General features: G+C 53.6%; 1 protein-coding gene across 10 annotated transcripts in view; it reads right to left on the bottom strand.

Moving 5' to 3' along the window:
- Positions 1 to 12000, bottom strand: part of GTF2IRD1 (GTF2I repeat domain containing 1) — a 100361-nt gene that overhangs the window by 32791 nt on the left and 55570 nt on the right. For 5 of the 10 annotated variants that reach the window (XM_081053347.1, XM_081053346.1, XM_081053344.1 and 2 more), the window contains exons 15-19: positions 8193 to 8240; positions 7241 to 7306; positions 6025 to 6208; positions 1104 to 1153; positions 828 to 884 (exon numbers count right to left, since the gene is read on the bottom strand). In XM_081053347.1, the coding sequence (XP_080909473.1) occupies positions 828 to 884; positions 1104 to 1153; positions 6025 to 6208; positions 7241 to 7306; positions 8193 to 8240 (405 nt within the window). The remainder of the gene's footprint in view (positions 1 to 827; positions 885 to 1103; positions 1154 to 6024; positions 6209 to 7240; positions 7307 to 8192; positions 8241 to 12000) is intronic. The other 5 variants (XM_081053350.1, XM_081053342.1, XM_081053349.1 and 2 more) reach the window with 1 other exon arrangement.

Here is a 12000-nt window from a genome sequence, read left to right on the forward strand (position 1 = left end):
TCACAAAAAGTTCCAGCTGCCTGAGAAGGAGTGAGAGAGACTGGGCATTGAGCAGCCTTGGGTCCTATCTCGAGGCTCCTCCACCTCCAGGCTGGCCCTTCCTGCCACTGGCTGGCTGACTCATTCTCTCCTCAGAGCCACCGTGACCACCCAGGGCCCACCTGGAAAACCCCCACCCTTGGGACTCACTCACAGCCACACTCAGAACTATCCCAACAGGCAGATAGAGGCTGTTCGCTGCCCCCTCCCAATACAGGGAGGGGGCAGAGAAGAACTAAAAGGCTGAGAAGTGATACTTCACTCCCCATTGACGGGAGGAACAGAGCACCCCCCTCTGAGTCTGGTCCCTTCCTGCTTCTGCTTCTCTTGTATGGCCTGCACTTCACACCTTCAGTCAAGCTTTTCCCCCTTTTCCACACCTCTTCCTCCACACTCACTTCTTCCCATCCCTTCTTGGCCTAGCCACAGTTCCCTCCTCTGGAGAGCCCTCCTTGTGTTTGGGGACATTCGCCTCCTCTGATTTCAAAGCTATAAGAGCAAGGCTGACTGCCTAATATATAGTGGGCAGGTCAGCTGACTCCCCAGATGGACAGCGGGCAGCTCCTGACCCTGCAGCCCACCGTCCCTCCCACTGCTCAGTGCCCTGTGCAGCCTCTGACTCAAGAGCTGGCAGACTACAGCCCGGTCCTGGCTGCCAGCCCACCTCACCCAGCCCCCCAAGTCCTAAAGTAGTGGCCAGCTCCACCACCAGCCTGGTCTTCCAAACCCAAGCCAGGTCAAGGTCATGGTGCTGGAACAGATGACCCCATCCTGAGCTGCAACCTTACCTTGAAAACCCTGTCTCTTCAGGCTCTCGTCCACAAAAGTGTCCCCGGAATCCCTCTCTGGGGGCGGGGGAGAGAAGCCAGGGTGAGCAGGCAGCTAGCTCCTGAGACCCAGGGACAAAGGTGGTAACTGGTGGAGGTAAACCCAATGGGGAGGGCAGTGGGGGAATGCCAGGGGAGGATGGGACCAGAACAGAGGAAGTAGGAGGGGTGGTGGCAGAGCCTGGGACCCCTCCCACACCCAGCCCACACCTCGGCCCATGACCCAGTGCAGGGTACCTTGGCTGTCCGTGATGGGTTCTTTGATTCCCTCGGTGAGCAGCTCGGGCCTGAAAAACACCGTAAGTAGGGCTATCACCAAGGTCCCTCCAGGCTTCCCCCGGACTGCCCAGCCCTCCCCTCTGGGCCTGTCTACACATCTATGCAATGGGCCCTCCTGGCTCTGGACAGTCCAGGTCTGGGTCCCTGCCCTGCCATCATCCCGCCCCGTGTCCTGCTAACCTACGTGTGAGATCTGGGGGGCTGTGCTAGGCTGAGGACTCAACTGCGAGCGAGATGAGCCTAGTACTGGCCCAGTAGGGCTGACACCATCACTCTCAGCTCCGGTGAATGACTGTCACTATCCAGGGTCAGAGTTAATCCATCCAATGTCCTTGAGGAAGGTACTGTTTTCATCATTCCATTCTCAGGACGAGGAGACTGAGGCAAGGTAAGTACCATGTCCAAGACCACACAGCTCGAGGGGCAGAGCTCCAGGCGCCTCTCTCCTTGTCACCAGCTGAGGGACACCGCCTCCCCATCCTGGGCCTCTGTTTCCTCCTATGAAATGGGATAACCCTGCCTTGGCTCAGACATAGGAGCGGGCCTTACAAATCCAAGCCTAAGGAGGCAACACAGGGCTGCGGAAAGCACTTTGGCCTGGGAGTCGCCAGCCTAGCTCAGCTGCTGACGCTCGAAGCTGACTGCAGGACATCATTCCACTTTCTGGGCTCAATTTCTCCATTAGGAGGAGAGGTAGTGGTGGGGGGGCTCAAAGCAGTCTGAAGCTTTTTTCAGCCCCTGAGACTATGGTCCAAGGCAGGATTATTCCTCCTTTTTTCCTGGCCCGGGGAGCCCAGCTCTGTGCCAGGCACCGAGCTGATGGCCAGAGGCCTGCTGTCAGGACAGGCACCAAATCCTCATTCACTGGCCACCTGCCCTGGGGGCGGGGTGCCCTGAGAGTGTGGCCTTTGGCTTCACTCCCAGGCAGGGTCTCTGTGCTGCCGCTTGGACCCCACCTGTGACAGAGAGCTCACCTCTGCGGAAAGCTTCTACAGACCAATCCTCACACTAAACCCTGCTCCAGCATCCCTTCCCTTCGGGAGGTTTGAAGGAGTGGTTCTGCTCACTGTCTCACTCCACCATGCCATGTCAGCTCTCTGGCCAGCCTGACCTCCCAGTGCCCTCAGGCTGCCACAGACCCCAGACCTCCACCCGCCCAGACAGGCCTACTCTATCTGGATAAGGTTGCGCTGAAAATGGGACATTCAGAATCAGTGCTGTACAACAGTTTGTCTGGTCTTTGTCTCTGGTTTCTGGAAGAGAACCTCTAAATCTTTGGAATTTCTAGAGTGAGAGGAGTGTCTTTGTTATTCATGGTGGGCTCCCTGGACCACATCTACATTTATGCTAATGAGATGACTCAGGATTCAGGAAGAGCAACCACGTGAGGAGAGGTCTGGAGCTGTGAGCCATCTGACATCAGCCCAACCTCCTGACTTCTAGAGAGGGGAGGGACTGGAGACCGAGTTCAATCACGTGACCAACAATCCACTGATCTTGTGTAATGAATCCCAGTAAAATCTATGGGCACTGAAGCTCCACGGAGCTGCCTGGTTGGTGAACACATCAATGTGCTGGGAGTGTGAGGTCTTCGGATTTCATGGGGAGAGGAGGGCATGGAAGCTCTATGTGGGTGCCCTCTCAGACCTCATCCATTGTGTTTCTTCAATTGGCTGGTCTTGATTTGTATCCTCTATATACAACTGTAATTGTAATAGAGCCTACCCTGAGTTCTAAGAGTTGTTCTACCTAATTTTTGTACCTGGGGGAGTCATGGGAAGTCCTGAATTTGAATCCAGTTACTCAGAAGTGTAGGTGGCGCAGGGACCCTTGAACTTGGGGCTGGTGTCTGAAGTGGGGGCAGTCCTGCTGGCCCAGCTGTGGGATGTTCTAACTTTGGGTGGTCAGCGTCAGAACTGCACGGAAGTACTACAATCAGACAGAACCTTCTACCACTACTTCCCTGGACCCCAGGCTTCTAGCCATGAAAATCTGCCCATGGTTTTAAATTTCCTAAGGGTTTTATAATTTTGGAAAATTTGATGAAAGCGAGAGACCCTCTCTCCAGAAGAATGAACAAAAGAATAGGAAAATTTTGCATACAAGTTCAAGGATCTGGGTTAAGAATGTTTTCTGACCAAAGATTACAAAGTTTAATTTGATTTTGTGACAACTCTCACTGATTGGTAGTGGTTGTCTGGGGTATTGTTTAGAAAGATGTGCAGGTCGGGTTCAGGTGGAAAGAGTGTCGATTAGTAACGTCTCCTGCAGAGGACAATTTCTTATATATATTTTTATGGGCTGAATGGTGCCCTCTCCCCAACTTCATATATTGAAGCTCTAACGCCCAGTACCTCAGAATGTGATGACTGTGTTTGAAGAAAGGGTGTTTAAGGAGGTGATTACATTTAAATGAGGATATTAAGATGGGTCCTAATCCATCTGACTGGCATCCTTGTAAGAGGAGATTAGGTCATGCAGAGAGAGGTAATCATTCCGCTTAGATGACATTCTGGGAAAGGCAACATGATGGGGGAACACTGACCAGTGGCTGCCAGAGGTGAGGGCTGCCAACAGCGGGGGCACACGGTCGTTTTTGGAAACTGCTTTGTATCTTGATTGTGGTGGTGGTTTATACGACTGTATGAGTTTGCCCAAGTTCAAAGAGCTGTACATTTACAAAGGGCGAATTTTACTAAATGTAAGTTAAACTTCAATAAACCTGACATTAAACCAACAAACAAATCCCATCTTGACGGAGTCCTGACAGTGTGCCAGGTTCTTTGCTAAGCCTTGAACTCTACTGCTACACTGTAAAGTGGTACAGTGTACCCCATTTTACACCCCAAGTAACCTGCCCAAGGTCACAGGGAGTCAACCACCCAGGAGACTGCCAGTCTGCCACAGAGCCACCCGGCTCCCATGCCTCCTTTCTAAATATAAAGCAGCGTTAAAAAATACTCTGGAGCACAGGGGAGAGGCCATCTCTGCGGGGAGACAACAAGCAAGGTCAGTTCACGAGGGTTTGCTGTTGATTTGGCTCCTCCCTTCGAGCCACCCACGTGCTCCTGGGTCTGGGTTTACAGGGCTGGTCGTAGCAAGCAGCCCTCATGTGCTCCATCCTGCCTGGATGCTGGCAGATCCCAAAGTCCTGTTCACACCGACTCTCCCTGAGCATCTCATCTATGCATTCTGTTATCCACCCGCCATCCCTCCCTGGAAGGTCCAATGCATTCCAAACCCAGCACATGTCAGACCCAACTCCTGACTGTGGTCTCCACCCACATTGTCTCCATCTCAGAAAACGGTATCCTCAGCAGCCTGGTTACTCAGCCCCAATCCTGAGTCATTCAGGTCTCGCCTGCTCTCACAGCTCCCGTCCAATATATCAGCGAATTCTACCAGCCCCATCTTCAAAATACTGCCTGAATCTGACAATTTTCACCACTCCCACCCTACCTTTCCCCGGTCCAAGCTGCTGCCCTGTCCCCTGAGCAAGAGTAAAGCCTCCTCCCTGGTCCCTGCTTCTGCCCCTGCCCATATCCCCCCAGGTCCTCCCCCCTCTGCCTTGCAGCTGGAGAAACTAAAATTAAGTGACCAGATCATGTCGTACCTTCCTCAAAAGCTTCCAGTGAGTTCTCATTAAGTTTGAAATAAAATCCAAACTCTTTAAGCCCGCCCACGACCCTGTGTAATCGGCCCTTGCTATCTCTTAGCCTTTACCCCTTTCCCTTGCTCACTCTGCTCCAGCCATGCCATGCCCTGTTAGTCTTCAGAGACAAAAGCACGTCTCTGTCTCACGGCCTTTGCACCTGCTGTTCCCTCTGACTGAACACTCTTCCACAAGGTACTGGCATGGCTTGCTTTACTGGATCTGTTCCAATGTCACCTCCTTAGACAGGTTCCTCTTGCCCCTCTCTGCCCCCTTACTTTGCATGACAGCACTTATCTCTATCTGACATTATATTGTGATTTTATTCCGTGAGACTGGCCTCGAGGGCAGGACTCAATGCCATCTGCTGCTGTATCACACAGCCTGGCACAGGGTTGGCTTTCAAGATGTATTTGTTGAAGGAAGGAACCAGGTATCCACTATTTGCGTCTCCCGGAGCACCACCTTCCTTACTGCAAACCAGGCCCCATGGGAGAGCACAGGGAGAGCTCCCTGGGCTCCATGACAAGCTGGCCACTCTGGGTGTGAAGAACACCGTGAGTTTCCCCACTTGGGGGGCGATCTGCTCCCCTAGGAGCAACACATCCTTAAGATTCTCCTCTTTCTTGCCACTTTCAACCAAACCAAACCTAAACTTACAAAACATGATAGTAACATACAGAAGCAACAAACACAAAACAGGTCCCCCAAGGTCCTCCCTCTTCTTTTAAAAATTAATAGCTGCCTCCACCTTCTCCAGAGGGACTTCATATCTGAGCTGGGCATCCAGTTCCATTGGGCCCTCGCTGACAAAACTGAGATGCCCAAGGAAACCAGAAGGATCTGGAAATGCCATTGCCATCCTGGGATAACGGGGCCTTTCCCTCAGGAGTGTTCTGATGTCCCCCAGGCACAGGACACCAACACATCTGCCCAGAGGGCACTCAGAATGGTCTAGGAGAGCAAGCCAGTGGGCACATTTCCATTCCACAGGTCGGCAAACTGAGTACTGAGAGGATGTCAGTCTGGTCGCTTCAGATTTGGCAGGCCTGGGCTGGGCCTGGACAACCTCATGTGCACCCAACTGTGCCCAAACTCTGTCTAAGACCCCACTGTTTTAAAAACAAAACAAAAGCCTGCCCTAATCTGAAGAGGAAGATGGCAAATTGACGCTGTTCCTGAGTGCTGGGCAAGCCTGGAGGGCCTGGGGAGCTGGCCAGGCCTTACCTCTTGATGACAAACTGGATGCTGTTGCTGGCCTCCAGGATCTTCCGGAGCTTGGCAATCCCGAAGCAGTTGGGCCTGCGGAGGGAGATGCCTTCAGGCAGCCCCACCACAAACAGCTCCTCTGGGTACATCAGGAACTTGGAGTAGGGCACCTTGACGGGCTCCGAGATGCCAATGGCCTTGGCTGCAGAGACACGGCTACTGTAGGGCCACCCACAGCTATGGGGCCACCAGCCTCAATTCCCCCTCCCATGTCTGCGCCGGGGACCAGAGATGCTAGAGCCTTTTTAGGGGCAGTGAGCCTTCCCAACCTTTCTGAGAGGTGAATACTGATACCCAGTCTCCAGGTAAGAAACCTGGAGCTCAGAGGGGATGGGACTCATCTCAGGTGCCAAAGCCCCAGAGCTGGGGGATGTGAACCCCAAACTCATGCTCATTCTGTGCCTTTACCCAGGCACTGCAGGAAAAACCACTGATGGCTGGTGAGACCTGGCCTTGGCTCTCCCCAAGTCTGTGTGACTGCATGTTGCAAGAAATGCCCTCCAGCAGGTCCCCTAGTACCATAAAGAACCCCAAAAATCTGTGTGGCCCAACACCATGCCTTGGGAAGAAGACAGATCTGAGGCCCAGGCCAGATGCTGCCACTCACTACTAGTTGTGAGGCCTCAGACAAGCCAGGTCACTTCACCAGGCCTCATTTCCTCATCTGTAAAATGGGTATTAGGACATAGGGATTTTGTGAGATGGGATGAGAGAACTTGTGTGAAGCACTTAGCCAGTGCCTGGCAAACTACAGGCACTTAATAAGGAATAACTTTCTCTCCTGCCTCCCCATCTTCTCTCCTTGTCTCTCTTGAAGGAAAGCTCTTGCTATATATGAGTCCTCCTGAGGACCCTGAACGAGGGTGTCCACAAGGACAGAGGGACAGTTCTGACAGAGGAGAAAATGGCCTCTCCAGCCTGAGGCTCAGGCAGATTTGAGTGTGATGACCGAGGCCAGCACGCGGTGTTTCAGAGGGTGGGGTTTTCTGCCAGTGCCTGTCTTCCTGGGTGCCCCCATCCCTTCCCAATGGATTCCAGTCCCTCCCTCCCCTTCCCCCTTGTTGCTGTAGAGGGAGCGGCTGGGATGGGGGGGCTGGGCCCCAAGTCCCTCTGAACACAGGGCAGCTGGAAGGCTGGCTAAGATATCCCTGGCCCCGTCCAGCTCCTTGCTCACCATAGCGCGAGTTAAAGAGCAGCTCCACCTGCTTCCGCAGGGGCCGGATCACGTCACCATGGCTATCTGAAAGGCAAAAGCAGCCTGCTAAACCTCCCCAGTGGCAGCGGCACCCTGCTTCTCAGCTCATGGCCCAGCTCTGCTGGCACCAAGAATGACCCTGTGGTGGGACCTTGTAATAGGGAAGGCCAGGGTGGTGGGGGCAGGTAACCCATTCCCTCAGAAATGGCATCCCCATACAGGTTTGCAATTCCTGAGCTCAAATACCTGCTTGTGAAATCTAGTCTAGTGCATCCCCAGGCCTGAATGGATATCTAGAAGATTTTGTGTACTAAGAATGACCCTGGGCCTTTCTAGGTAAGTGTCACTCTGGACCAGCTCAGTGATTTAACTAGTAAATACTAGGCCTGCAAATTGAGTATGCCGCCATCAGGTGGCAGTGGACTTTCGTTAACACTTCCTGGTTCTCTGGCCCTGGCAGTCTGGCTTTGGGGAAGTGACACTTCTCTCTTTGGATACTCACTCATTCCATTCCGCAGATACTCGGGAGATGAAACAGACCCATCCTCACCTTGATCTCCTTCCTAGCCTACTCCCACTCTCAGCAGGAAGGGAATGAGCAGGGCTGATGGACACAAAGCCAACGTTTTGTTTTCGGACCTAAATTCTATTTGCTCAGGAAGACTACGTTCAGACCTCCCTCAGCCTTAAAACTTTTGTGGAAAGAAGCAGGGTGTGTATAAAAACGGAAAAAGAAAGGCTTGCAATTTCCCTTACCATAAAGAGCTGCTATACCTCTGACCAGGTACCTCCTAGTTCTAGAAGACAGGTCTGCAAACCTCCCATCTCAGGTAGCCCATGGGACTTCCACACCCAAATGGGGTGTTAGGGAGAAACAAAGGGGAGACGAAAGGGAGAAGAGGTGAAATGTGGGAGGTGGTCAGCGCCTCACCCTCCACGGGCCTGTCCTCGGGCCGCAGATCCTCACTGGGGCCTTTGTCTGAAAGAGAACAGAGGGAACTGGAAAGCCATGCCCATCATCTCCTGCACCCTGTGCCGCCAGTCAGGCCACACAGGTGGGGAACGGCAGGCCGGTGGGCTCTGACTCTGGAGCACAGCATGGTGACCCCCAGATGGGAGCAGGGCCCCGATTCAGTACAGGCACCCCCCACCCTTGCCTCTATGTGAAGAGGGCAGGTTCAGAGACCAGGTACCCCATCAGATCTGGTATGTAGCCCCGGGGGGCCCACCCTGAGCCTGCCAGTCCTTCCTACTACTACATGCTATGTCGTTCCAGGCACTACGGGAAAAAGAAAGCCCCGTCCTCCTGGTGTGACGCAGATATAACACAATGCCAGATGGTGGTGATGCCATGAAGAAAAACAGGCAAGTAAGGGAACAGAGGGAGAGGCAGGTGGGAGGCACGGAGCTACACTAGGTCAGGTGGTGGGGGGTGGGGCTGGGGAGGTGGGGCTAATCCCGGCACTGGCTGGCAGCAATGCATCCAACCTTGTCCCCAGTGGCAAGGCCACAGTGCAGCCAACAGGGAGGTGGCTGCCGAGGCTGTCCTTGGGGGGCTGAGGAGGGGAGGCTCTCTGCAGGAGGCCAACACCTGGGCTGGACCCCAGTGTCCAGGAAAAGCACTGAAGTGGGAAGGACACATGCAGAGAGGAAAGAGCACATGTGGGGAGGGGGAGGGGAAAGGAGGGGGGCAGGGGGAACCTCGAGATGATTGGTTTTGGCTGGAGCATGACATGCAAGTGCAGACAGTGGGAGTGGGGTGAATGGGCTGTGGCCCCTTTATCACCAAAGGTGAAAAAGGCACTGAGGGATTTTCAACACTTGTAACAACCAGGTGGGAGCCGTGACTTAAGCTTGCTGGTGCCTTCACACGCAGCACTAACCCTTAAACAGCCGCTTTCAGCCCAGATGTGCAGCTGAGCTGGGGAGTGGCAGATCCCAGGTCTGCTTTGCCGCCAGCTCGAGAGAGCGCTCAGTGATGGGGGATGCAGGGCCTCGTCCCCTGTCCCAGAGGGGATCCTGAGCTGAGGGAAACGGGCTAATCCTGGGAGAGCTGACAGGGCTCAATGCCTGCTCACCCACTGAGGGAAGGTGAACACCAGGGATCACCAGAAAGCCTGAGACTTGGGCCTCAGCCCAGAAGGAGCTGGCAGGGTATGCTCAGCTGCTGACTTGAAAAGGCTGAAGGCCAGCCTAAACCTAAGGGTTTAGGCCTAAACTTTCCCCAGGGAAATGGACACACTGGGCGCAGACACAGGGTTCACCTGACTCTGTCTAAAGAACTAGCTGCAGAAGAACAAGCAAGCTGCGAGCCTGTTGCTAACGCCCTGGAAACAGCTCAGCCAATAAATGGGGGGCGATTTGGCAGATCGCTAACCCAGCTTCCTCTTCACCCAGCAGCGTAAGCTCAGGCGTGTGGTTAGTGGGCTCCCGTGGGCCCTCTGCTCAGCTGCCTGCAGAGTCACAGGCCTGGTAAACTAACACTGCTGTATTGCCTCAGCCCCACTTCACCCTGTATTAGTGTTCCCGGATCTCTTCCCAAATGAACGAGTGCACTTGTCCTGGGGTCAGCTTCTGGGGGGATCCCACTAACACACTAGAGAGCAGGGCAGGCAGGAAAAAATGAGTCTGGTGGGGACAGAGGCAAGCAAGGCCACAAGGGAGGGTTTCCCTGGGCAGGGGCCTGTGACAAGGAGTCAGACTGTGTCAGTCCCGAGGTGAAGGAAGCTGCCCAGGCGTCACACCTGGAACACCTATTAAGTTCAGCAGGTGGCCTGTGAGGGACAGGAGAGAGGAGACCTGGCCCAGGAATCTGTCCCCGCTGTGGGCTGTCCATGTGTGCAGTGCCCCTCCTCCACCCCCCCAGGCGGTAGCAACAATCTAGAGAGCCAGGCAGATGACCTGACCCAGCCATCCATAGGAGCCCAACTCGGGAGGGGTTTCTGCCAGCTTTGTTGGCTCCCTCAAAATAGAAGAAAGTGGGCTGGGTCCACTCCTGCGGAGCCTATCAAGGCAGTGGGAGACAACCTGGCTGTTTGGGGGGCCCAAATTTAAACAAAGGGAGCTTGTGCGATTCTCCACCCAGACGTGGAGGGCTGAGCTATTTCCTCTGAACACACCGATTCACGAGCTCACCACTCCCCGGTTTCATCAGTGAGAAACTGCAAACAACCTTAAGAAACGATCACGGACATGCTGACACAGTGAATACCATGCCACTGCAGAGATGTCCAAGGCACTGGGTGAGGAAACGAGGGACAAAGGGTACACAACAGTAACAGCATGTGTTAGCATGTGTGTAGAAAACACGGAGGGTGGACACTAAGCTAGTAGGTGCCTGAGGAGGGGAAGGTGGGCACTTTTCCTCTAGATGTTACAGAGCTCTGCAGCATTTACTTTACACTGTGCATGTTTAAACAGAAAAAAATACAGCACATGTACAGAACCTCTAACCCATGGTGGTCCTGAAAACCTCAGCGTCTTCATAACTCATCAGCTTTGAGTGGGGTGCCTTGAAAGGAGCCCTGGACGGGGAGTTGGCACCCTGGATTCCAGCCCCAGGCAGCACAGGCATCGCTGTGTCTTCGGCATTCGCCCTTGCTGCCTATTTTTAGTGGCTGCCATCTGGAGGATACCACTAATGGCGCCCCCGTAGTTGGAAGGGCTTTTTCCAGTTTTTCACTATCATCAGTAACAATGCCACGAAAATGTCTCTGTGCAGAAAACATTGTCTGTATTTCAGATGTTCTCCTAGGATGGGATTCCTGGAACGACCCGGGGAGCTCATTTTCATGGCTCTTCAAGCTGACAAATTTCTTTAAAAAGCAATTTGTGCATTTGCATTCTTAACCAAACTGTGTAAGTACCTATTTCCCAATATGCTCAACAAAAGTTCTGTCCGATTAAAAGGTGCAAAAGAGACATGCCCTGCGCAAGCCCTCATTTCTCTGTGGCTACATGTGTTTGCTTACTGACTGTCTCTCTTTTTTTGGTGCAATCAGCCATTAATTAATGTGCTGGATACTCAGTCGCACCACTCTCACCTGCAGCTTGTTGCCCCAGCGGCAAGGACTGTGGTCAACTGGCACCCTGAGGCAACTGCCCCTTCAAGGACTGCCTCTTCAGCAGTCCCAGGTAGGGGTATAAAGACTAGGACATCCCTGTTCAATCTGGAACAACTCTGTGGGGCCATTCTGGCTCCAGAGCTCCCCACGGGGTCGGCGGGAGCTGAGGATGGGGCTGCATCATGGCTTGACCTCTCCTCTGCCCCCTTGTGCTTCCTTCCCCTCCTTTACATAGGTGTTGGTCCCAGGGGCAGCCCCTCAGAAACACCCCACGTGAAACTCCATTTCAGAGTCTGTTCCTGGGCAACACAACCCACGAAACATTTTCTTGGGCTGTGAATTCTCTTAGTGCATCACAGCCCAGTTTCTGGGCTGTCAAGGCCACGGAGAACATCCTTCTTGGTGGACTGCCTGTTCCTTCCCAAGGCATCTGCAAATTGCATAATCCTGCTGCCTGATGTCCCTGTAGCCAACTAACGGATAAATATTTGAGGAAGAACCAAGTCTTCCAGGATAGAACGGAAAACACCCCGCAGGTGGAGGATTGGGCTCCCTTGCAACCCTGCTTCCCCCGCTGGCCCAAGCAGCCTGAGATCCTGATGGCCCACGAGCCGACTCATTCCTCGTGAATAAACCACCCTTCTGATGAATCAGGTAACAATCTGTTCCAGAATC

Source organism: Rhinolophus hipposideros (genome assembly GCF_964194185.1).
Source record: "Rhinolophus hipposideros genome assembly, chromosome: 7".
Taxonomy (NCBI): Eukaryota; Metazoa; Chordata; class Mammalia; order Chiroptera; family Rhinolophidae; genus Rhinolophus; species Rhinolophus hipposideros.